The sequence below is a fragment of the Zonotrichia leucophrys genome, chromosome 6 (genome assembly GCF_028769735.1).
Source record: "Zonotrichia leucophrys gambelii isolate GWCS_2022_RI chromosome 6, RI_Zleu_2.0, whole genome shotgun sequence".
NCBI lineage: Eukaryota > Metazoa > Chordata > Aves > Passeriformes > Passerellidae > Zonotrichia > Zonotrichia leucophrys.
Genome location: NC_088176.1, coordinates 17972876 through 17999810, shown reverse-complemented (window position 1 = coordinate 17999810; position 26935 = coordinate 17972876). Strand labels below are relative to the sequence as shown.

The 26935-nt window shown below is 37.2% G+C and overlaps 2 protein-coding genes across 2 annotated transcripts in view; both read right to left on the bottom strand.

The window, feature by feature from the left end:
* Positions 1-1318: 1318 nt before the first annotated feature.
* PTPN20 (protein tyrosine phosphatase non-receptor type 20) lies at positions 1319-14662 on the bottom strand. Its single transcript, XM_064716999.1, has 11 exons — positions 14608-14662; positions 13025-13186; positions 12017-12185; positions 10669-10745; positions 9331-9416; positions 8671-8786; positions 6625-6773; positions 4831-4921; positions 3972-4306; positions 2204-2266; positions 1319-1390 (listed from the first exon to the last, which is right to left on the bottom strand). Exons 4-11 carry the CDS (start codon positions 10678-10680, stop codon positions 1319-1321), a joined length of 924 nt encoding a protein of 307 aa, XP_064573069.1. The 5' UTR covers positions 10681-10745; positions 12017-12185; positions 13025-13186; positions 14608-14662.
* A 1489-nt stretch (positions 14663-16151) lies between these two features.
* The window catches only part of FRMPD2 (FERM and PDZ domain containing 2), a 40968-nt gene continuing 30184 nt past the window's right edge, over positions 16152-26935 (bottom strand). Inside the window, exons 28-34 of the mRNA XM_064716998.1 lie at positions 26016-26114; positions 24743-25107; positions 22054-22339; positions 21008-21166; positions 20191-20365; positions 18901-19111; positions 16152-16299 (exon numbers count right to left, since the gene is read on the bottom strand). Of these exons, the coding sequence (XP_064573068.1) occupies positions 16152-16299; positions 18901-19111; positions 20191-20365; positions 21008-21166; positions 22054-22339; positions 24743-25107; positions 26016-26114 (1443 nt within the window). The remainder of the gene's footprint in view (positions 16300-18900; positions 19112-20190; positions 20366-21007; positions 21167-22053; positions 22340-24742; positions 25108-26015; positions 26115-26935) is intronic.

The following is a 26935-nucleotide window of genomic DNA, read 5'->3' as shown; positions in this document are numbered from 1 at the left end:
AATTTTTATTTAATACCCCATTCTTTCTGAATTATAAACCTCTAATTCGTAATAGGTAATAAAATAAATAGTTATTTTATTTTCTTGCTTCAACTGCTGTTTTATACCCGATACCTCCTAATCTTTTCTCTTTTGCAGAAACCAAGTTTTAAAAATATATACAATTTAGTTAGATATTTTCAGTTTCCTATGTTTACAAGAAATGCATATCTAATAATAGGCATTCCTTGTAAATATATCTAATAATGCATATCTTCTAATGCATATCTAATCACTTCCATATGTCACTTTCTAGATAAGGACTTAGAAGTACAACAAATGGAAAAAAAATACAATCTTACACCTTGAACAGCAGATTTCTGTTCAAATCCACCCACACGAACAGAAACACTTTTTACAAGAAAAATAAACTGTACAGAGAGTTCTTTAATTTAAAGATCTGATTCAGCCCCAACTGAAACCAGCAGGACATCCCATATTTCAGATCCTAGGTAAGAATGAGACAATAGTTAATCAATATAAAGGATTAGGGAAAGATGAAATGTTCGTGTGTACCACAACGCACACACAGTTTTTTCACTGGGCTTAGTATTGCATTTCTTTTTCTATGGATGAGGAATGAAAATATTGGTGCTATCTACATCTGTTCATATTGCTATGAAAAAATTAATATTCCATCCAATTATTAGAATGCTCTTCCTTTGAAGAGGACCAGGGTTTAAAGGCATCCTACTTTTTATGTCAATTTCTTGATTTAAGATGTCTGGTGATAGTGGTATAAACTCATGGGCAGGAAATGGGTCTAGATTGTTCAAGCAACCAAAGGTCACCAAACTGAGTCCTTCCATGCAAAAGTATAACTGGCGGAGTAAACACTGATTTGCAGTCCGGAAGTAAACAGTGCACAACAATAGATGAGGGACAACTAATCTTACCCTAACAACAATAGAATCTTAGATCTTTATAGTTGCCCTCTGGATACTAAAGCTAATTCCAAAGGCTGCTACATCCTTGCTACAGTCCCAACACATATTCCTAACAATGAATATGTTATTACACAGAATGCAAAAATTGTCCATAGCAGTTTGACACAGCAGTGTTGCAGTGCTGGCTGGCTGTTTCTGCATACTTTGAGCCAAGAAATAAATGACTTGCACAGGACACGTTAAGCAAGGTTTTTAAATTACTTTGTAATCTAAAAAAGCATATATTATAACACTTGTCTGTGCTGGCATGATATCTCTTTAAAGTAGTTGCAGAGCAGTCCCTGGAGTCCAGTGGAATAGCAACAGGAAGAGTCATACTATAGGAATCATACTCAGTAGGAATCCATGGCTCGCAGGATCTGAAGGACTTCCAGCACAACTTCATAACAGAATAAATACTCATCCTGTGTGTGGAGACACCAGTGTGAAACACCTGCTTACATTCAACATAAATTCTAGACAAAGAAGGATGGACTAGCTGAAGTTATATGTTTAAATGTTATATAATATCACATCTATATCATATGGATACAAAACGTACATATTTCAGAGAATCCTTATTCATTTTGTTCCATCACTAGTAAAAGTACAGGGACTCTGTAGTTTAAGCATGTACTCAACTGTCATTAAGGATAGTGAAGGTTATATATTTGCTTAATTTTAGTCTCATGCTCAGTCATTACCCTGAAGGAAAATCTATCAAAGCATGTGCTAAAATATTTGCCTATAGGAAGAACTTGAGTCTTCTCTTGTTTTTATTCCCACCAGGTGTTTTCTCTAAGGTGAGTTAGCAGCATATTTTCTTTTTTTTGAGTGAAAAATGTTTTCAGGAGTGGGTTTAGCTGAGGATAGAAGAGTTTACTTGGTGATGATAACTCATCAATAGCAAGAATTCAACTAAAGGGTATAATTTTGCAGGGTAGGGTTTATAGTAAATCCCTGTTTCTGTGATACTTCCTTTTCTTCTTGTTTTAGAAAAAGAAAGGGGGTGTGTTGTATTTGTCTTGTATTGCTGTTTTACTTTTATTTCACTTATTGAGTAATACACAGACTTTCATATTTAAAACTGGACACCCCTTGCCTAGAGGGCTGTTATTTTCCTCAATGAGAGCACTAAAATGATAGTTTAAGCCCCAGCTTTATCATAGCATATGGAGCTGTACCACGGATTGAGGCTTTTTAAAAAACAATGATCTAGTTGCATATTTACAACTTACCTTAGTTTGGATCATGCCAAAACGCTGATCTCGCAAATCTCTCACTATCTGCTTGATGTTGAACTGTCAGAAGAGAATTGTTTTTACTTTGGTTGATGTGCAAATTAGAAAGAAAAATTTAAGCATATTCAGATAGGGAGGCTGTGACAGCTCTTTTAGAAACAGTATATTTGTAGTTACTATCTTTGTGGTTTAAAACAATGAAAGCTGGGTTTATTCTGTTTTGTTAGGGTGAATTCTTAGAGGATTTATTCTGTTCTAAGATGTTCCCACCATGCCGTTGACATCCCTACCAAATTTGTAATACTTAACAATGACCTGTTTGATACTTACACATAAATCTTTTTCTATATGGCTGAGAAGAATTTCAACACACAGCAAAACTCCACTTCTTCCAATGCCAGTGCTGCAGTGAGCAATAATAGGTCCTCTCCTGTGAGCTTTTCTCATGTAACAAATAAATTTTACAAGCTGCTCGGCCAGTTTGGAAGTATTGTGGTCTGGCCAAGTGGTAAATTGCAAATGACTTATAATGCGCTTTTCTTCTGTCTGGAAAAGAGAGACAAGAAAGCATAAGAATTATCAGTCCCAAAACCAATTTTCAAGGAATTCCACTAAAATTTTCCTACAGCCTCATTCCTAAAATTGTTTTTTTACTCTTCAGTTCTTTAGCTTTTCATACTTGACTCTATTAATGTTTCTTTAGATTTCAAGAAACGCACTCAGGAACACAGGCCTAGGAAATTTACTTCACATGACTTTGATGAGATGCTTAAGTTATTCAGTTGCCTTGAAAGAATGTAGTTATGTCATTTATTGGTAATATTAACTAAATTTTCCTGGGTCAAAGCTTCTTGTTGGCAGTTCACAAAACCATGTTAAAATCTGAATGCTAACTACCTTGATTTTTACTATCAGATGAATTTGAATGTAAATCTGGATTTCTGCTGAAGTAGACCTGTGGCTTTCTGTAGTTGCTACTGATTTAGTACAAACATAGCAAACTTAGCATGTTCATTGAAACAATCACATGTGGTGTTCTATATTGCCATTTTAAGAGTCTTTCAGGAAGACTCCTATCAAATGCTTTACAATGCTTCACACTCAGTGACATAAGGTGCATTTCCTCAAATGTTATCTTGATGGAAAAGGCACCAAGTTTAGTCTGGCACAGATGTTTTAATTATGCCACTAGATAATATGCCCTGCAGAAATTTTTGCAAAGCTTTGCTTAATATTGAGGCAAGAATGATGGACTTATACCTGCCCTGTTTTCTGTGTTCTTCCACCTGGATTCTGTATTTGTTAAGTTTCTAACAAATTGCTGCTAGATTTGCAGTTTCATGTGTGTTTGTGTATTTTCATGAACAAAAATGTATCATTTGTCCTAAATTCTAGGATGAAAGCCACCTTCTCCCCCTTTCCATTCAACCACCATTACAAATATGAATCCACTGTGGTGGGGATCTGATTTGATGAGAACAGTAAACAATTCTGCAAAACACTGAACACACCAGTTCTGTGACTATTAGAGGTCTCATTTTTGGAAGTCCTTGTCCAAACATATGCAATATTATATCCATTGCTTATGCAATGAGCGAGAAGAAAGCACCTCATTAATCCTGATTTCATGCCTGTTATTCAGATTTTTACATCCCCCAAAAATACTGGGCACATATTATAGAAGAAGCAGACAATACTACTTGTATCTACTCACATAAACTATGTAATCAATTTCATCATATATGAAAGTATTAAATCAACTTACCTGCTTGCTGATAATTTCTATTTTTCTAATTATGAAGTATTCCAGAGGCTGGTAATTGTGTAGCCTGAGATAGAAATTAGCCAGTTCTTTAGAGTTATAGGGAGATTCAGGCCAATATCGATGGCATTTGACTTGCCCTAGCTCCACTTCTTTTGTCATCATGGCAATCACATCTGATTCACTCTCCCAGACCATTTGCCAGAAATCAGCCATAGTGGATGGAAGAGGCCCTTGGGTTATAATATAAAAGTGTTCCTCTTCTCCAACATTCATTCTAATGTAACTTGCATTAATGTAGCCATTCTTTTCTCCCAGAGGAACTCGTGTCTTATCATCTGTACAGAAATAGAAAGATGCTATTTCAGTTGTGGAACTGAAACAGAGTTCTACCATCTCCAGAACTCAGGAAAGAAGAGACCTCAGTCTCTCCAGAAAAGTATCCCTCTGGATTTTAGAACACATTTGACTAGTAGCACTAATATTAACCATTGCAAGTAGGAATTCCCACAGATAAATTCTATGGTTCATTGCAGCTCTATTTCTCTTGAGGTACTTGTGTAACACTGTGAAAAGCCTTCTAATTACTATAGAATTGTTTTCCAGTGTTCCAACATAGTGTACCCAGTGCTGCTTCTCATGTATTGCATAGGAATGTTGTCACTGGATATTGGTGTTATAAAGGAGAAGAACCTCTAAGAATATATATACTGCATCACTGAAGATAGAGATGACACACATTTTTGCATGTGTTGTCCTGTTGCTGCAGTTTAGGAAGACATCAAGGGTCCAGAATTTTTTTTTGTGTTCCTCTGATGACTTTGTTCACCAAATGTATGTTCTCATTTCTGTGCATACTTACATGGAAGGATATCTCGGTATCTGTTTTTATTCTGGTTTTCTGGTGCTTTGCCAGTTCTGCAGTCATCTATTGGCTTCACATGTTCTAAAGCCTAGATCAAAAAGAAATAGTCAATCTATGTTGTTCCCGTCCTCAACAGACAGCTTTTACAGTGTCAGTGTCAACAAATTTTACTGCTGTGTATAACCCAAGGCTGGCAAGTAGACTTGTTACAGAAGAGAATCAGTACATCATTCTCTAAACTTCTAGGCAAAAAATTCAATTTGCTTTGTATTTTCTCTTCCCTGCAATATATATTATTTCTGCATTTTCAAGTGATATTTCCAACCCTCATCCTCAGACCCCATCGTTACAAGTCCCTTTTGTATATTGCTGTATTATAGATGTTTGGAATACTGTGTTGGCCAAATGTCAGCATTTATGATTGATAACACAAGCAGTAACTATTGCACTATGAACAGTGCAAAAATGACTGAATACTTTTCAGTGATGGAATAAGTGATAAGTATAGAGAACAGCACCAATGATATTAAGTGCAAATCATACAGTCATGAAGAACTTCACAGCAAATTTAGAGGAATTGAATGCAGAGTAGTCAGAAGCAGGAATGTGCAAGTTCATTTCATTAAATTTTTGTGTTACCTCGATGTTTTTGTTATTCTTCTACCTATTTTCTGTGCGTTGCACAATGCTCAATCATCACATTCTGCCACTATACATTTATAAGAACTGAAATACATATGACAGTTCTTGAACACTTGCATCAGTTCCTACGGCTTTTACTCAGATAAAATATCCACTGCCTTTGGTAACCAGCACTTTACTTATTAGATCTTTATGTTTTCTGTGCAGATGTGTGACTGAGCTCATAGTAAGCTACACCTACATCAGTAATGGAATGTAATGAATGAAAATTAATACATGCCCTTGAGCCTTTAGGGAATGCCAGCAAATCCTATACACTTCAGCCTGTGGGATTTTGTACCCAGAAAGTCAGAGATATAAAGGCAAGTGAAAGAAACTGATAACATTGCAATTACTATGGAAAAGTGGCAGCAATCCATTGCACTGGTAATGAGCATGTCCTTTAAAGGAAAATATCTTGAAGAATAATGAAATAATCTGTTCTTTGGGAATTTGATGATAACTTCATATTCTGTTTATGTTCTGAAACAAGAGATTTTACAAGCCTTCCTAATTTTACTTTTTTTTTCATTATTTATATGCAATCAGATATAATTATGTGTTTTCGTTATCTGTGGAGGTACATTACTTTTTCTTTGTAATTTCATTACAAAGTTCCTGATCATAACAGCATCTTGTGGCAATGAGTTACATGGATAAGTGGGGTGTTCCTTTGAGTGGAACAATTTCCTTTCAACTGTTTCTACTTTAGTGAATCCTTAGCAGCATGGATTTCTTGCTTAGGTGCAGCCCCTAGGATAGTTCTTAGGTAGATGTTCAGCAGAGCTGAGGGGGTAAGAAGAAGTCAGTCTAGGAAAAAGTAATTCCTAATCTACATTTTGAATGTTACATTTTTTATTTTCCTTCTACATGGGAAGTGTCTTTGAACAGGGAACATAGTAAGACTGATAGACGTGGAAAGAGATATGCAAATACTGTACTACCACCCAAACAGCAGAGCAGAAACCCCATTTTGGCAGGAATAAATGTCAGAGGAAAAGGATGCAGTAAAGATATACAAAGTGAACTCCCATACAGTATGCATTGTATGGAAAGCCACTTTCTTAGCTTTGCTGAACTTTTAACTCTTAAGAAGTGATCAAAGTTTACCATAAACTCCTTTAGCACCTCTTGATTCTCAATCTGCAGCTGAAGTCCTTGAATAAGACCTGTTATGCCAGTCCTTGGATCTACTCCACTCTGTGATGGTTTCAAGTTAATTAACTGAGTCAGTTCATCTCCAGAAGCAAAGGTTCTGTCTATGTATCAACAAAAAAAAAAAAAAAAAGCAAACAAAAACTCAAAAGAAATAACAAAAAAGCAAGAAGTTTTAATTATTATTGTTCATAGTGCAGAATCTTGGCTTTGAAAACTAGGGAGCTGCAGTGTGTATATATATTTTGCTGCTTATATTGTGGAAGTGAAATATGAGAAAATGGAAGAAAATATTTTCAACTTACTTATGTTCACAGCAGAAAGAAGAAGTCAACATCATGGATACAACTAGCACCACATTTCATGTTATTTGGAAGCAGATCCAACTATTGCAAGTTATTTCCTCACATAGTTTCTAAATACAGTCTGTTCTAAATAAACTGTTCTTGCAGAATTGGAGACTTTAATGCTAGTTTATACTGGTATAGGAGACTGGCCACATCTTTACAGAGAATCATCTTTGCATTTCCAACATTTCCATACCAATTAGTATTGGCCCACTCCACTGCTAGGAATAATCACGGCAAATTCTTCCTTCCTGAAGTAAGCAAATACATTTTTCTTCTCATCTTAACTCATACTGCCCTTCAAGAGCAATATATGAACTGTCTTTGATGCACCAAAGTCACGACTCACTTTTACTACTTAGCTCATCCTGAAATGTGTGTTCTGGTCCAGTACTTGACAGATTAGGAAAATGGATAAACATTGCACCTGAAAAAATATCACTACTCTACTGGAGTGATAGAAAAACTTCTGTTCCCATGTTGAGTAAAAACAGTAGCTTTTTATGTAAAAAATAATGGTTTGAGGTAGAGGAATTATGGAATTTGGGATTTTTAGTCATAGGCTGCTGTTTGCAAAGGATAACATACCAGCTGTCTCAAAGAAAAGCTGATGATGTGTCCCAGGGGTTTGTTGCAGGATGAAGACAAGAAGCATTGCTCTGCTCTCCTCCTGTATTGTATCATCACTACTCTTAATTAATTTCTGTTCCAATAGAGTTGTGCTTGCTGTGTTTATGTCTGGGCTACAACTTGCCCCCACTTTGCCTGAGCTTTTAAGACATTTTCTGCCTGTATTCCAGTCTCTAACCCTCAAAGAGGCTCCTATTATCAAGCTGAGGGTGGCAGTGAAGACAGATCCCCACTCCAGACAGAGCACGTTATTTCCCACACACCTCTCCTTACAGATCAAGGGGAATTAAAAAATCCCAAACTCTGAGCAGGTAGTAGATGATAGATTGTTTATAATGTTCTGTTTGTTGGCCAGCAAGGCTTGTTAGTGTGAGGGAGTTACCTATGTTTTACTTCTAATAAGAGCCATCAGCAACTCATTGCTTCCACTGGGTGAGAAGAAGCAAGGACAGAGAGAGCAATCTGTATTTCACAGAATCTGTGAGATACTGCAGCATCTTCAGTATCATTCCTTTCACAAATTATTCTCATTTGGAGTAGAAGGAGCTTAATTTTCATAAAGGAACAATTAGGCAGATTCTTTCTGTAAACTCTTCTGGGTGTCAGAGGGGCTTTGGCACCTGAGCTATGAAAGTGCTTCAGTACCTGCTTAAGCACATCAGTTCTAGAGATTTTAATGAAATTGTCATGAGGGGTGAAATTCAGTGATTCTGAGTAAGAGGTCTTGAGAGACAATTTGACCCTTTGTTCTGCATTTTAAGTGTTTATTTACTTATTTTGGGAAGTTGTATGGGAACAGTCAGGGAGAGAGGAGAGACCTCGTGTCTCCTTTAAGAGTTACAAAAGTTTGGATGGCCTATCTGTGCATCAGTAGTAAAAATTGTGTCCTGAGTGCTCTGATCTTTTAGACTGAAAGAGCAAATCCTTAGCTTGTGTACAAGGGACTAGTGTTGTTCTCAGTGTACATGTATGGAGATGCTGGGCTATACTGTTGAAGAAACAAGAGAAGTTTTTGCATGATTACTTCTAGGTAGAACAGGAATCCTGTGGGGCATAACATCATCTTCATTGCTCCAGCTGCCTGATTCAGACTGTTGATTTTCTCTTCTGCAGCTTTCACATTCTACACATTTCTGTGACCTGCAAAACAATGTCAATTGAAGTGACAGAAGCTTAGATAATCTGAACCATACAAAGATTTTGTGTTTAATCTGCTTGTGCTTATTTTTAACTTTTTTGGGCAGCTCTTTACAAGAATTAATCAGAACTCTGAAGATCATAAGTTCAAGGTGCTGTAGTAGCATTTTGTCTGGCGTATTGTTTGCAAATATAGCTACTAAAAATACTATTTTCAGTATGCAATTGTTGTTGGTTTTTTCAGAGGTAAGAACATACTCTGAATAAAAAGATGCTCAAAAATGACTGGAAGTAAGGTTTCTCACAGCTAGTGAGTATTTTCATGTAGGATATTTTTCCATTGTTAGGCCTTACACCTGAAAGCTTCAATTCTCTTATCTTAGTAGTTGTGTGGAAGCTGTTTAGCAGCTCTTCCTCAAGGTGGAGCTGCGTTCCAATAGACCCGTGTTCTGTCGTTTTCATACCACACTAGGACAGAGCTGGAAATATACAAATAATTTATCCATACTATTTATTTTAATAGTTTTACTTCATTTGAAAGACTTACCTGTCTGAAACATTACTGATGAGGTCCTTGTAGTCTTGTCCAGCCAGCTGACCTTGCAGAGGAGATTTGTCTGTTCTTTCTGCATCCTGCATATTTCAAATAAGAAAAAGCTGTGAAAAATCAGTACACAGAAACATCAAGAATGTAGTTACTTTCATCAACACTCTTATTTCTGACAGAAACATGTCCTTTGCTTAAGAAGGAAAGGGAAAATAAAATAGTTTCCACTTTCAGACAAAAGTGTGTATTGCAGTAACTAGTCGGAGTAAAAAGCCTTATTAGATTTGTAAGTTTCTGAGCAATAGCACAGTCCAGAGACACCTCTACATCTCAGCATGCATGACTGACTTTGAAAGGTTGGTTATATCTTCTCTGATCTGAGAAAGAAAATGCAATCACAGGAATCATGAGTCACATTCTTCTTCTCCCAGTTCTTGGCAGCAGGAAGCACCAGCACCTGAGATGGAGCTGTTGGTAATAATTTCCTTTTTTATCTTAGACACAACAATGCTAATGGTAGGAGCAGGGTGCAGCTGCTCTGCTGAAGAAGCACTCAGCTAACAGAGAAGGCAGACCCTTGATGATCCTCCATATGCAATAGAAGCAATAGTACTGGTGGCTGTTTATCCATCCTAAAGAGTAATGACTAGGTCCTACATTTAAATAATAATGCAGGATATCTGCTATTAGTATATGAAAGCAGCTTCTTCTCAGCTGTAACACTTGATAAATAATTATTTCAAATTACCATTTTTCTTTTTCTGGTTCAATTACATTACTTGAATCAGGGTTTGGGTTTTTCATTTGTTTTCTTGAGGATAAGACCTAATTTTCTCACATTTACTGAGGAGTTTTACAGTTTTAAATTTATAAATAATAAATGCTCTGAAATTTAATGTGGAATGTCTTGCAGGATTTACTAAGATTCAAAATAATAGTCATATTTGAAGAAATTTAGATGCATTTGAATTTTGAATAGTAGTGGAGATAGCTGGATAGAAATCTTTTCATGTACATGGTTTAGAAGTACTGAAAGGATGATAAAATTAATAAATTATTCATTTCAGTATTATAAAGAATCAGAACAAGACTTGCATATGCAGCCTTTCTTCCCTCCACCCTTTTAGCATATGTATTCTACTTATCATATGCTCTTGTCTCAGTGGAATCCTGACTCACTCAAATGTCAGCAGCTCCAGTCATGGCAGCACACTTCCCTCAGATTAAATATTTTTTTCATCAAGAAGGTCTGGTTCTTGCCCACATTGCAGCAAACTCACATTGTAAACAAACATGAGTACATTGCCTGATAACTTCTGAAAACTTCTCTGATTTTACCTTGTTGCACATTTGGTTGGAGCCTTCTTGCTTGAAACTGAAAACAGGCTGAGCTTGCAGGCTTTCCCCACCACTTGCTGAATACCAGAAAACAAACAAACAAAAAAAAAATCAAATGCATGAAAATATAGGTCCGTTTGTTCTCTGCTGCTTAGACCAAAGGACTTTGACCTCAGATGGGGCACTGAAATATGGTGCCTTAAACTAGCATGGAATCTCCCTCTTGTGAATGCCTGGGAGGGTTAATAGTGCACAAATGCCATATGTCGCCACCAAAGAAGCCAGCATAATTCAGACTGCCAGAAGATACACTGAAAGAAAGCCCTGTATCAACAGCAGCTATAAAAAACCATGAAACAATTTAAATCTGCTCTCCCTAACCCAGCTCATTCCTTCACAGTGCTAAGGGAAAAATACCATAAATTAACTTTGCTGCCACTACTTCTGTAATACCATTGTGTTTTTCAGGAAAACAGTTCAAACTTCCCAGAAACTACGTAATTCACTGATGTCATGTAAGAAGAAAATGGCAATGGCAGTATCTTGATTATGAATACTTGAAACAAAGCCTTCAATAACCAGCAGGCCAGAAGGAGGAATTCTATATCCTTCCCACTTACGTTTCTCCACATTATAGGAAATGTTTCAGTATTCAAAGAAATAAAACGTTGAGGACTATAACTATGTAATCTATTGGTAGTTTTATATCCTTGCTTCCACTCCCAGCTTTAATTAGTTTGGATTTTTTTGAGAATTCAATAGAGCAGAGCATAGAGCACAAAGTTCTTCCATAGAGTTAGTCATGCCTGTAAGTACTGCCCTTTGCAAGATGGGTTTGCTCTCAAATGAATAACAATAGACCTGGGAGCAGAGGCTTCTGTGTTTGAGCATGAACACCACAGAAGAGAGAGGCTCTGTCTGCCAGACAGAACAGGAGGTGTAGTGCATCCAGGAGATAAGTAGGAGCGATGGGATGTGAAATTTGTGGGAGAAGTATTTTAGCAACTGAGCCAAAACCAGGCTGTGATTTCATCAATGAGTTGCATAAAATGGGGTGAAATCAGACCAACATTCACGACTTAAAAAAGCTTAAACTGAATTAAAGCATCTTTGAGGGTCTTACAGCTTTGTTCCTAGATTTAAAAATCACACTTGGGCATTTCTTCCCTGTGGTCCTATGTCTTGAGCAGTTTAGCCAGAGCTGCAAATCAGGGTGAAGAATGTGTTTGTACCTACAGCTATGAGACAGGACTGACTGTAAAATTGACTTGTTTCACTAAGACCAAAGTTGAATTCAGGCAACCATATTCCCACTTCTGTCATATGATGAGTGGATGTGGGTGCTTACCAGGCTCTGCCTTTGTGTTTGGAGTGGGAGCTCTGTTGCTCTGGTTGCCTGAATAGGCCCAGTGCAAAGCCAGGCTTCGGCAGACAGTGAGTTGAACGGTGCCTTGCGCCTTGCGCAGCAGATCTGTGACTGTTTGGCGTGGCAGACCAGACACAAAGGTCTCATTCACCTGAAAAATACAATGATGTGTATTTCCACATTCCTGTAGCACAAAGCTCTAGCACTGGGAAATCTTCATATAACTTCTTTGAACTTCATGTGTCATCATTTTCTCCCATTTGTGGGAGAGAATTCTCATTCTCTCCTGACTCACTTGATCCTTCACCTCTTTATCTTTATGCCATGATTGCCAGCAGGACACCACAGAATTATCATCTGAGATAGTAAGTGGGCTTTCCCCCATTCTTCATTGAGAAGATGAAAGAGAGATGGAAGTAAATCAAAGCCAGAAAATCAAACAATTTTGAAACTCATGGAGGGAGAAGAAAAAGTAATTTGGTGTAACAAAAAGGAATACTTATATTAAAAGGTGACAGAGTGGCTAGGATAGTAAGATTTTAAATAAAGACTGAAAAGCCCTAATTCCAGTGCTTTTTGTTTGTCTTGATAATACCTAACGTGACAGGTTCTTCCCTGTAGTCTCCTGGTTAGCTGTGACCTGCATGCCTGGCCAGTTCCTCTGGTTTCCCTGAAGTTTCTCTGGAATCCTCACTAGGCACAGTTACAGTCAGGAGTAGGTGCACTTGGCTGCTTGCTCTGTGATTCTGGGTCTGCTTCTGCTGGGGTGTCCAGCTCTGGGGAGGCCCAGTCCCACAGGAGGCTGAACTCCAGGGAAGACACAGGGGTCTCAGGACAGCCCTCTGACCACCAGGAGCCAAGGGACAGCACCTCCTACATGTTACTGTGCAAAGCAGCATCAGATTTCCAATCTGCTCCACTTTGTATTGGACAGATGCTCATTATAAAGTAGAGAAAATGTGAGCCAAAGCAATGGAGAACGAACATTACCTTCAGTAAGATGTCACCAACTTGAAGTCTCCCATCCAGATCTGCACTGCTGTCCGGGCTGATGGCTTTTATTAGGATAGCCCTGCCATTTTTTCCACCTACCAGTGCAAATCCCAGGCTTCCATTTTCTGCTTTTTCCAGCTCAATCTTAATAATGAAGTCCTACAATAGACAAGGATGCAGTCTAAAGTGACATTTATTCAGGGCTGTATTTTGTTTGCATTTTTATTACTCAAGATTCCCATTATTTCCACAGTCCTCACTGTCTGATGTGGATTATGGGATATTTCCTACTCTGCTCTTGAATAGATCTACAGAACTTCCAGGAATCAAGATAAGAGCTGCATGTATGTATCAGAATAAAAATAGTACATACTTATTTTCATACTCTGTTTAATAATTGCTGCTGGGGAAAAATAACCCTTAAGAGCAAAGAAATGTGTACTTCTGTAATCCTTTTATAATATATCAGATAAATCACCTTAATTGACAAATAAGGCATTCTTACATCCGGCGTGACAGTAATGCAGTACATAGTTTATTCTCTTATTCTTCTCTAATTTAGATCTTAATCTTGTAATCCCAACATTTCCATCTCTTACTTTAGCACTTCATTTGCTTTTAAAATCAGCTGCTTTTTTAGGGTCAAGTACTATGTCAGAAATAGCAGCAAGCTAGAAATGTTTATGACTTGCAGCATGACTAGTTCCACTGCCACAAGTATCAGCCTTCTGAAATATTTTTGCAGGTGGAACAGATAAGCCGTCATGGATTAAATCATGCAGAAGAAGCAGTAATAGTGAAATAGTGATGACATAATAAAAAATTAGGAAATTGTTTGAAATTTTTTGCCAGGTTGGAGGTCTAATTTTAACAAGAAACAGCTTTTTTACACAATAAAGAGAAAAATACTTAATCTATATCTATTCACATGAAATACCACTCCCACTTTGGGTCATTTAAATTAAAGTTACTTTCCATGCCTTTGCGCCAATAGAAGTGATGTTTGCGCTTGTAAGAATTTTCAAGCATTGTATGCTGAGCATGGAAATAACTTTTCTTCCCCGAACAACAACATTCCTGTGCATTCAGGAATTGATAATAAATAATAAATAACTTGAAAAATGCATTACTCTTGCCAAGTTCATATCGGTCTATATCAGTGCTGCATAGTACTGCAAAGATTGGGCTAATTTTACTCTATTTTCAAATGTCTGTCTGAAAATTGCAGAATGAAACACATTAATCTCAGTTTTCAAAGATTGTTGTGGAAAATGTTTAACAATTGCACGTATTTTCCCCAGAATCCCATGCTGTGACATTCTGTGTCTTTTTCCTTTGCTGCCTTCTTTCTAAGCATTGAAAGACAGCAACAGAAGAGTCTGTCCCCAGGAAGTGCCCAGTGCATTCTACTGTGTGAATGCTGAATACAATTCAACACTTACAGGACACTCTCCAAGTGCATTATATTCACATTTTCAAAGAGAGGAAGAAAATGCATTAAATACCACTATTGAAAAAACCTCTCTCCATATAGCTCACTTCACTTGATGAACCACCTCATACCTCAGAGTGTCACTTACTTTACATTCTGGAGAATCAGGAGTGTTCTGCTGATCATCACAGTTTGTTTCCTCCAAATGTTTCTCTGTGAAAAAGGAAGAACAATTTTTAGATAGTTGTCCTGGTAAAATACTCTACAGTATAACACTCATGGTAAAATACTCTACAGTATAACACTCAAAATCTCATTCAGAGACATAATAAAACATTTGATATTTTATATGTGAAATACAAAATAAATCCCTCGGATTTATGTGGCCTAAAACTCCTGAAATGTGAATCACTGTGACCTTTTTACCTCCCCGTGAGCAGGTTCCAAAAGAAGCTTTAAGAATTGCATCCTACAGAGACACCAGATGGAGAGCAGTAATGTATAAATGTTCTCTGAAACTCTGAGGGAGGCAGGATTTTTTATGAAGACTAATCTTTCCCAGGTGATGCTATTATCACCTATAAACTTACTTTTCTTTCAAAGAACACAATTTTACTAATCCTAATTGAAAAATGCAAAGTTCCTTACCATGTTCATGCAGCAGATGCTGTTCCTGGGAGTTCAGGTTTTCATTTGACAAAGAAATATTGGCTTTCTCTGTTTCAGCTGGTGGCCCTAAAAACAAACATGTATGTTTGCTCTGACAGGCCTCCTGCTAAACTTCATGTACCCATGGAATGCAAACTCTGTGCTTAGATTATTAAACAAAGCATCAATATCCAATATTTATGCTATACGAAGCAGTGTGAGATCACTGCATGATGAAGTTTGCCAATTTGCACAGAGATATAAACATTTCAGTCATGAATTGCAGAGCTACTGCATCTTAGCCATTGTTATTTTAAAAATTGTAGCAACAATCAGAGACCAGACTGAGTCACTCTAGACATGTGGCAATGATCAGGCAGATGAAGGAACACTCCCACCTCTATCAGCCCCCCAGTTTTGTGGTTTTGCTTTATCATATTCTGATCTTAGCTGTCTTCCACAAAGTACTCTTAATGTGTGAATTATTGAAAAGAATTAATGCCCTGTAGTTTAAAAAAGCTGCCTTTTGCAATTGCAATTTTAGTATGTGTTCTTGTAACTAAACCTATAAAAATGAAGGCTTGCTTTCTTAATAACAAATTATTACGGATTCATCAATAAATCTATGAGTGGTGATAGCAAATGGAACACCAAATGCAAAATTAGTATAGGTTTTTTAATGTGCCTTTTTAATGGAAGAATCATAGAATCATAGAGCAGTTTGGGTTTAAAAGGACCTTAAAAATCATCTAGTTTCCACCCTCTGCCATGAGCAGGGACACCTTTCACTAGACCAGGTTGCTGAAAGCCTCATCCAGCCTGGACCTGGAGATTTTAAAGGATGAGGTGTCCACAACTTCTCTGAGCAACCTGATCCAGTGTCACACCACCATCACAGTAAAGAATTTCTCCCTACTATCTAATCTAAACCTGCCCTCTTTCAGTTTGATGCCATTCCCCCTTGTCTTATCACTACATGCCTTTGTCGAAGTCTCTCTGCAGTACCCTTTAGGAACTGGAAGGAGCTGTAAGGTCTCCCCAGCATCATCTCTTGTCCAGGCCGAACAACTCCAACTCTCCCAGCCTGTCTTCAAAGGAGAGCCCTGTGCTCAGGTGCTCCAGCCCTGTGACCATCTTCATGGCCTCCCCTTTAAATTGTTCCAACAGGTCCATGTGCTTGCTATGCTGGGGCCTGCAGAGTTGCATGCAGCACTCCAGGTGGGGTCTCACAGAGCAGTGGGGCAGAATCCCCTCACTCAACCTGATGGCCATACTGCCTTTGGTACAGCCCAGGACAGGCCTTCTGGGCTGTGATTGCACATTGCTCAGTCATGTTTAGCTTTTCATCAACCAACACTCTCAAGTCCTTCTCAGGGCTGCTCTCAGTCTGTTCTCTGCCCAAGTGTTTATGTTTGGGATTGCTCTGACGCATGTGCAGGACCTTACACATCTTGTTTTATAGGAGAGGCAGGTAACTGTGCCAGTACAGCATTCATAATGCTATCAGAGATGGAGCAGGTCTCATTTCCTATTTGAAGGTGTCTTGAGAAATTTTGGAATCTACAAAGCTCACATAAGGCTGTGTAAGCAAAATCCTACCAGGCTACACATTTACTGTGCTTTAGTTCTATCGTGTTAACTGAGGGTACACATAACTTTATCCATATCTTGTAGAAAATTGCTTCAGTTTATAGAAACAGACACATGGCTACATGTCTAAGGAAATCTGTCACTAACTTGACTTGAAAAAAGTTCTTCAGGTAACCATATGCCAGTATTCAGATCAGTGTAGGCATGTGAATAATTGTGGTCCAGAGGTACTTTTTGAAGTCATGTTTGCATAATTTTAAAAAAACTCAAAAACCACTGAGATATCCAGTCAGGTAAATGAAACTGGGGTTAGGTCTGACTTAATGCTGCAGCCAAAAGTGCATTTGAAAGTATTACTTGCATAACTAACACCCTTTGTATGTGCTGACCTAGATGTGATTCCTTCCCTTCCACCTGAGGGTGCAGGTGCAGCCTGTGCTTGCTCAGACTCCTTAGGCTGCTGGAGCAATTCTGATCAAATCTTTGTGGCTCAGATGATTGCTGAAGTTTTGTATCAGTTAGAGTATTAAATATCTCCCCTTATAGGAATGCTTTTATTTTAACTAACAGATATTAGTGCTGCCTGCTGATTCTATTTACTTCATTAATAAGAGTATAAAAAGGTGGTCTAGATGATGAAGTAGTCACTCATATTAAATAGTGGCTCAAGAAGTGCTGGAAAACTTCTTATAGAATAGTTTCAGTCCAAACAGATCTTGAAATATGACCACATAAAATTCCTATTTAATAACAAATTTTAAAAAAAAGAAACTGAAGATGTAATAAATTACTTTTTTTACAGAAAACTATACATTTTATTTCTATCTTTAAACGGCTACCAAATTTTCTTCAGACTCTTAAAATGGCCATAACAGAAATACTGAATGGCAAATTACAAATTGTTAATAAGTTTTAAATGCAATTAATCAATACCTTATGCTTTTTTTCAAAATCAGCAAGTTTTGAACTAAAACCCAAAAACGTTAGCCTTACTTACTATTTTCCTGCTCTATAGGAACCACTGGATTGCCATTTCTGGGGGCAGAAAAAGTGAAATATATGAGCCATTAAGCGCTGTATGCTTTGTAAAGCACATATGAAAATTATTTTTAGAAATGCAATTATCTAAATTGTAGTTGTCCTTCTACAATTTTGTTAGTGGTACTTTTCTAAAGAGAATTGATATCAATATATGAAAATATTTGACTGTAGTGAAACATTTTATTGAAATGTGTTGGGGAAAAAAATAAGCATGTTAAATCACCTGGCTCAATACAGAGCTGCTTTCTGGTCCATTTTGAATTCAGCTTTGGTTACCCCCTGTATAAAGTGGGAATGCTCTTTTGTAAGTTCTTTTACCCTATTTCTGTTTAGCTCCTTAGTTTGTAAATTCTGACAATCAGGAGGTGCTGCTACTAACTTGTTGTACAGCAAGATGTATGAGGAGGCAGCAGTTTCTTCTTCTGTTAGATAAGCACAAGTTAATAAAACAGTAATAGAAGTTTGAACTATGTTAAGGCAGCTGTGACAGCCATTCTGTCACAGGGTCTGGTTACATAACTCAGTTACTCACATGCTTTGAGTTAATATTTTACTGTTCCTCTGGGATCTTTGGAAGCTATTTCTGCATCAGTCCAGGACCTGAGCTGGTGATATCAGAGTGTGCAACACAATGAATCAAAAGTGCAGCCATGAACTGATGAGAAAAATCCTTTACAGCCAATTATTGTTCAGGTCTGGAAAGACTTTCTGGTCATGCTGCACGTTAAATGCTGCATTTTTAGCACCTTTCTAAAACGTTTTATCTGTTGGAATTATCTCAGAATTTCTGATCAGAAATAGTTTCTTCCTTGTAGTTGTGAATCTGAGACTATAAAGGGAAAGTTCACACTAGTGAAGAAATAGAAAGATTTTCCCTAGAGAACAAGACATATGAAAATGATGCTCAGCCTCAGTTAAAGGCTTCACATTTGGTTTTGGATGATGAAATTTGAAGAGTTTTCATTTGTCTTGTGTGAGTCTACTCGTACTTGCACTGTCAGTTTTAATTACAAGGAGTTAAGATGTCTTATGAATGTTATTTATCAGGTTGCAACATTCAGACCTTTGAGATAAAGCATTTTTTAGTTTTGTGTGGTTTGACTTGTTGATGTAAAATTTAGAAAGCTGCTTCAGCATGAGGATGAGGTATGCTCAGATTTACCTTGTGGCTTTGATTTGAACATTCTGGGTGGCAGCTTCACACACTCTCACTGCATCATCCAGGCTAATGCCCTCAGTGCACAGTCCACAGATGTAAACAATCTGATCTCGTGGCTGCAAACTGCCTTCCACACTGGCAGGAGAGCCAGGCACTATGTCTAGCACATAAATACCTTGTAACATGCTTCCAGCTCCTCCTGTCAGCTTCAAGCCTAGAATAATGCAGAGAAAGCATCTTTTGTGGCAGTGTGTTTAGAATTTCACTGTCAGTGACTGAAAGTGGAACAAATGTGAGTCACTGAAAGATAGGCTGAAGAAATCACTGACATTATAAATAACAGTCTTGCCCCAGTAAAACGGGATTTATAAGCTTGACTGAAAGAGTGAAATGCCATTAGATATTTAAAAAGTATGGAAAAACTTAAATGGTGGTGTCCATCTCTGTGTTTCAGTGCTGTCCTAGTGCTTTATTTCCCCTGATGTTCAATAGTCATTGCAATAGGACACTGAGCTGCATAGCAGCAGCTCCCTCATTACATGCACATTTAAATGCCTTGCAGTCTTCAGAGTGCCATGGGAAAGGAGGCCTACAACAGCTGAGGAGGGACCTACACAGTGCAAACTACACTCAAAGAATCTCTGAAATAACTAGTTCCTACCTGCTGTACATGAGCACGTATAGCCATACTGCTTCCTGAGGCTACAGTTTTATCTGTGTGCAGTACTCATAACATGCTACAGAAATATCAAGGTACTCACATTGTGGGGATTTCTTTTATTGTTTGTATTGTTTGTAGATAAAACCTTGTGTCTGTGGTGAATCAAGTGGAGATTTTTTGAATAGCAAAGTGTAGTCTCAACCTATGGCTCATCCTTCTTAAACTTTACCTTTTCTTCAATTATTTTCTTTCCGTCCAAATAGATCTTTATGTGTCTCTGCAGGTAGTAGACATTATTATCCAACCACCCAAAACTTATGTATATAAGTAACATAAAAATATGATACTGGAAATCTGCCAGAAACTTCAGTTAGTGGGGTGATAATCCAAAGATCATTTTTCCAGATACCTTCATTAGTCTAACAAGAGATATTAGTCTTCCCTCTTAGGTGTTGCCCACAAAAAAAGCTCTCATTCCTTGGTCATGGGTGATGAAGAGCATAAAGGTGTCAAGGTCAGTTTGGATCTTACTGATCCAAATGCATGTTTGCTTATGATTATCCTGTCATTCCTATGATTATCTCAGGCTGTCATTCCTGTCCAAAATAGCAAATACAACATTTAGTACACACCTAGCTGTCCATCAGCACCCTTTGTGAGAGTAATTTCAGGAATCTCATCTGGCCTAACTGAGGGACGTGGGTCAGTGTCAGCACGGCCAACCACAAGGTGCAGATCTGGAGGAGAGCTTTGCAGTAAAGTCAGGACTTCATTGCATGGCAAAGATGTTACATCAATTCCATTCACCTAAATGACAAACCAGTAAAATCATGTCATACATCTCATTGACCATCATTTACTTCTCCCTCTACTCTGAATTTTGCATATGAGCTTAAATTAGATTTTACTTCCTTTTTATTGCTTTGCTGTGATATTTAATGTCAATACATTTAACAATTAAGATTGCAATAATATTTCTTTTTTGAACTTTTATTTTTCTGAATGCAGAGCTTTAATAAAAATAGCTTTTTCTCCCATTGAAACTCAAGATCTTGTTGCAAAAAACAAGGAAGAAGGTTTTATGCAAAAAAATTGAACATGAACCGGGCTGAAAAAAGGTTTTGTTATTACATTACAAAGGACACAATTCCTGCATCCTTTGTGTGTCACGTATCACCTTATTACATTAATTCAGTTTATATAATTTATTTGGAAGGCATTTAATGTCTCACTTGTCTTGAATGTTCCTAGATTAATTTTATTTGCCTCATCATACAATCTATTCAGCCTGAGATTTATCCAACTGAGGTCAGCAGAATTAGATTTATTATATTATTTATTTACATACCTAAGTATGTGATAAATGGGTGATACTAAACAAAGAATGCCAATGATGACATTGATCTGTAAATATTTTCTCCTCTGCATAAACTCAAAAAATTACTGTACCATAATGATTCTGTCTCCCCTTCTCAATCTTCCATCAGAAAGGGCAGGATCATTCAAGATTTCATCAACATACAGGCAGGTGTCCATTTTGTTAAGAACTACAGAGAATCCATAACCATTGTTCTCTGACTTTGTCAAAGTCACAAAGATCTCCATTTCCTGTTAAAACAAGCACAGTTCTTTTGATGTAGGCTTTTCTGTTGCTTCAGTAACATATTCCATAATTTTTATATGCAGGTAAGAATCAGATCCTCAGATGGTACAAGAGTATGTAAAAGGTGTTCTGCCACATCCCATAATTGTGGAGGTTCATGTTGATTGACTTATAGGGCCTAGTAAAGCAAAGAATGCCACCAGGATCTGGAATTAGGCATTTGGAATGTGTAAAGAAAGGCATGGAGGCCTCTGAGCTGACAAGCATTGTGATAGCAGGGTGCAAGATCACTGTTATTACTGCTATTGCTGCCCCACTGAAGGAAATGCCTGCAGCTAAATTTTGTCCACAGAGCTCTCAAATTAGTAGGAATTCAGAGCTCATTAGTGTCATAGGAATGCAAGATGTTCAGCATTTGGCAGGACTGAGCCTTATATTTTGAATAGTAATTAGCACAAGAATCATACTTTCTTATCAGGACATTACAGCAATATCGCTGTAACAAAGTGATTTTCTGCATGGCCTTGAAACATGGCAGGAAAAATCCAAGTAGCTGACTCCAATTAATTTTAGAAGCTACTAGACAGCTTTTAGGTCTTTGTACACTGAGAATAATAATGCAGAATTTTGGAAAGTTGGAGAAATAGTAAGATGCCAAGAAAAAAGAAATAGCCTTAAGGCAAATGGTTAAGAATTCTGGAGAGCAGGGCATAGTGAAAGGTCTGCTTTATTTGAAGATTGTGAATATTCAGGAAAGTAAAAAAAGAAAAAAAAGTCATGTGAAAATAGCATAGAAAATGGGTTAAAATTATTGTTTAAGACTGTAACATTCTTAAAATTGTTTCTTTTCCCTTGTATTCTACCAGTCAGTCATTTGGTGCCCATCACATACCTGAATACACTCTTCATTTTCTTCCTTCTCTTCCTCGGGTTCCTCCAAGTCTTCCCATTCATTGTCACTGTCATGTGCCTCTCTGGCAGGCAGGGATGGTGATGAGGGACCACAATCACGTGGCTGTGGGGTTGCAGAGACTGTCTTGGAGCTTCCTCCTCGTGGAAGGGAGGTCACAGACATTGAGCTGACAGTGAGATACTCTTCATCAATAGGGGTTAGAGAGAGAGTTTCAGGCATACATTTTGTGTTCAATAGGTCATCATGACTCTTATTAAATATGTGGCTGGAAAATAAAAAGATTTCAGTGCTGGGGTTTTCCTCCATATGCTTTATTAGATGGCCACTGAAAAGTCTACTATTTATGCATTACCTTATTTTCATTTTAACTGAATTACTGGTTATGGTACTGAATTGCTGTCTGAATCCTTCAATGGTAGTACAAAAGCAAATAAGTAATCAATATTTTGCAAAGCTGCTTGAAAGATTAAAAAGCTTCCATTATTTACCTTTGCAAAATCTTGCACTCTTAATTTTTTTAAGGCATTAATTAGTACTTTGATTGCTTCTCAAAAAGATTAATTGTACAAAGCCCAGACCATTAATTATTTAATCTTCCATAAACAAATTAATTAACTTTTCTGGTAAGCAGTATGGACATTAAAATACCCTTACAATTTTTATGTTAGCATTTTTCTGGGAAAAGAAATGCCAGCCACATCTCTGGCTTCTACAGGTCATTCCTGGGTAACTGGGCACTGACCAGAAACATGAAATATGAAGTGGTTCCTGTTTCTTCTTAAAAAGAAGTCCATACTCCTCTTTATAAGCTTGCCTTTATTCTTATGCTTAACTTGAAGCATATGAGTTGTCTGAAAACCACCAATGGACTTACTAAATTAATTGAATTAAAATTATTATTCATTCTGTTCCACTATATTGCAAACAAAATATTCAGCACTTTTGATGTTCAAGCCCAAACTGTAATCACAAATGCTGTGTTTAATAGTTTTGGCTGTTGTCCTTCATGAGCCTGAGTAGACGTCTCTGGCATCGTCTCCCAAAAATTTACCATTAAAGCTCATAAAAATGCTAGAAACACTTTTATTTTAAAGTATGTTTTCTTCATATCAATCCTTATTGAAATATTGCTAAACATTCATTCATCTTAAAAACACCTAAAATGGCATATTCACATCTATGTCAGCCAGGATGTTTGCTCTTTGATAGAAGTGAACTGTCCATTGTCTCCTAAGCAAACATAGACAACTAAAATTAAAATAAATTCCATGTCCTGTATGAAATCACAGAAGATCTCTGTAAAATTCTTATCAGAAAATTTATACATTTGCATGAAATATTTTGAGTAATCTGGAGAAATTTCTTCATTAATCAAAAGGAAGTCCTTTATTAATGCCTATTTCCTTCTGGGGATTTTGTCTGGTTTTAGCTGGAAAGATTTAAATTGAGATTATATTTAATATATTGTTTAAAATGCATGGCATCCTAAACTTCTCTGGCTTCCTTTTAAAAATGCAAAAGCTGATACTATATGATACTGAAAATGTATCAAACAAAAACATTTATTTCAGAACTTCCTTTTTGGAAAGAATCCAAAATTTTTCTTGGAATTGGTATTTTCCCACATAAACTTAGTTTCATTGAATCTGTATTATCTCTTGGCAAATACGTTTGCTGCAGACATATTTCTGCTGATTTTACTCTCAGAAGTATAGAAGCAGAAAATTAAGCAGGAGCTTCATTCATGAATTGAGTGAAGCTTCTGCACTTGACAAAGAAATGCTAAAATTATGAGCTGCCCCTCTGATCCCACTTGGCTTGCAGTGCCGGGTAGTGCTGTCCCTCCCCAGACACAACTGTCTGGGGCTGTGCTTGATGAGAGTCAAAAGTAACAAAATCATTTCAAGTGACTGTATGGGGAAATAAAAATTAGATTCTCAATAAAATTACTAAAGCTGTAAGTTAAAGGCCTCTAGAAGACTTCCAATTTGTCTTTGTATCAATCCTTTCTGTTCTGATAATTTATACTTTTTTGTACTGGGAAGGATGATGAAAATGGAATTAATTGTCTTCTGATAGTGTCTGATATATTCAAAGGAATGTGAAAGGAGACTGAGTCCATTTGCACTGTATTTTATTGTATAATTCCTCTGGTTCAGGGGTTCTATTGGCTTCTGAAGGCCAGAAAACATGAAATAACCCTTTTTTTCCCTCCTTCATCACAGTTTCTCTTCTGAGGTGTTTTTATTTCCTATGAAAAAAATTGAAATTAAGAGATCGCACAATTAAGAAAAAAATTTGGTGCCCTATTTAAGTCAACTCTGAAAACAAATTAAAGCAAAAGATCATATAATCAATAAAAGTATTTGTTTCCTGTTGAGGTGAACAGGTATCTTTCCACTGATTTCAAACGGCAACACCTTCAGCTCAACAGCATAAATGATTACAGTGGTGCAGAACTCTCAATGCAGACTTATGCAAAATTCTAATAAGATGAGAGTAAATAGGGAAAGCAGATTAGGTGAGTCAGAATCAGATAATAAAACAAAACCTTCAGTAATTAGGAGTGATTAGAAGCAGAGAGCCCTGTACTTAAACCTAAGCAATTACCTTTCAAAGTCCTAAGAGTCAAAGGAAAGGCTGGAGAACAGATTTTGGTACTCCCTACCTTTTGGCCTGCCCAAACTCACACGGTGAGTAGCAGTTCTGCTTCACTTCCTCCTCTAGAGAGTGGAAGATTTCAGAACTGGAAGCTTCTTGATGAATCTTCCAAAGATGCTTATAGAAACTTTCTCTGGAAGTTGGGAGTTTCTGAATGGGTTTCTCTTGAAACTCAGCTTCCTGCTCTTCGTAAGCTGAGCTGTCATCCTCCGGAGGCTCACTGAAATCTTCTCCCACTGGAGAATCAAGGCAGTCTTCGAGGTCTGGAGAGGTGCTACTTCCATCACTGGTAGATTGATCCATGCTGTTTCCTGCCCCTGTGCTGCCTGGCATTTCTGCCACAAAGTCCTTAATTGGAGATGGTGCTGGAGTCTATTAAAAAAACAGAAAAGTTAGTGTAACTCATTTATAATCTCCCATCATTTTCCTTCAAGAGCAAAATATTTTGAAAAGGCAATATTAACGAGCTTCTGAATGGGAAAATACCAAATGGTAGCTGGGAGGAAGGAGAAAAAATAGAAGGTACTCTCTTACCAAATAACACTTTTGTCTTAATGCTTATTTTTCACATTCTACAAGAATTCCAATCAAAACTACTCCACCAGGTCACTTTTCCTAATGAATTATTTGCTAGAGGTTATTTTTTAATGTATCCGTTCATATCATGCCTCAATGTTGTGTCTATATTCTCTTCATTCCATGGAAGGAGTTTCCAGACTTGACTCCCATGCGACTTGACCATAGAAATCAGCCAAGGGCACACTGCAGAAGAGCACCTGGAGTCAGTTTGATATCTGGAGATGGTTGTGACTGTCACTTCTTCCTGAAGAAGGAGAACCTGAATAACCAGTTGAAACTATTATTCCATTTTTTAAACTTCATTAAGAGATAGTCTGGATAGGAAAAGTTCTTTATTTTCTTCTCACTTTGGGGAGTTAAAATAGCTGCATTTTAGAATATCTGTAGTTTCTGGCTGAGGATCTGATAGAGCATTTTTAGAAGCACCACTAGAAGACCTGCTTGGGTACGTGCTGTTTCACTCCAATGATAGTACAGCAACTTAACTAGGATAAATATGTTTAATGTCTGCCAGATTTGTATTATTTTGGTTGCTAAGAAACTATAAATTGAACTTCGCAGGCTGAGTTGAAACCAGGAAAGAAATGGAATTGAGGGCCTTGGAGAAAAGGGAAAGTTGCCTTGTTCAAGACTGGATAGAAAATGTAGTAGTGTCTTTGCAGGTTTACAGAAGCAAGTTTCTGTCAGAAGCTTTGCCTTACCAGGGCAATCGGCTCTATTTCTGGAAGAACACCTTTTGGTGGTCTGCAAAGTAGCAGCGTAACTTCTCGAGGAGCTCCTCTTAACAAGTGCAGGACATCCTAAACAGAAAGAAGGAATGTTATATTTCTGATGGGACAGAGTAAATCTTACATGTCATTTTACCAACTGAGATGGAGAAAATTTTTATAGTGAATGCTATATTTCTCTCATACCAGAGGTATGAGGGCCAACATTCACCACTGAAGGATTGTCATACAAATGGACCATAGTTTATAGGTGAATATGTATCTAATGTAAAGTCAGTTCTATTTATAAACTTGCGCTTCGCCATCAGGCACAACAGGTTTAGGTTAATTAATTTTCTTTTCTTGAAGAAAACAGAATTTTCAGGAAAATTCATTCAAACCATGTGTAGCAGTAACATCTTTGGTCAATTATTTCAGCATAACTCCCCAAACTGCCATATTCCAATGAAGAAAAATAAATCCACATGTAGGCCATTACCATTTAATTTCTTAATTGAGTATAGAATTTCTCATTCCAGGTTAAAAACTTACACAGGACTTACCAATCTTGGTAGAAATTTGAATCTGGGGCATTATATTTAGAATGACATTACAAAGCACAAATGACCACAGGGTAAAATTGTTCCAATCATGCATAAAAGCAACAAAGATTCCAACTAATTAACAACTGGTGTGCATCTAACAATAGAATTCATACATTAATGGTAGAAACTTAGAAATTAAATAGCAGATGAAATTCACTGTCAGAATTCATTTAGAACGGAAATTCTACATAGGAGTTCTAGAGGAGAATCCTACATAGAAATCAGATTAATTGTATGCAAATTCTGCCTCCCTCTGGTGATAATTAAGTTTAAATGCATTGTCTTTATTAACCTGTTACCCAGATGGAG

Coding starts and splice junctions, on each gene's coding strand:
- PTPN20 (XM_064716999.1), bottom strand. Junction 6,774..8,670: donor GATTCCTGTTCTACCTAGAA/GTAATCATGCAA, acceptor GTTGATACATAG/ACAGAACCTTTGCTTCTGGA. Junction 1,391..2,203: donor TTGGCATGATCCAAACTAAG/GTAAGTTGTAAA, acceptor CTCCACACACAG/GATGAGTATTTATTCTGTTA.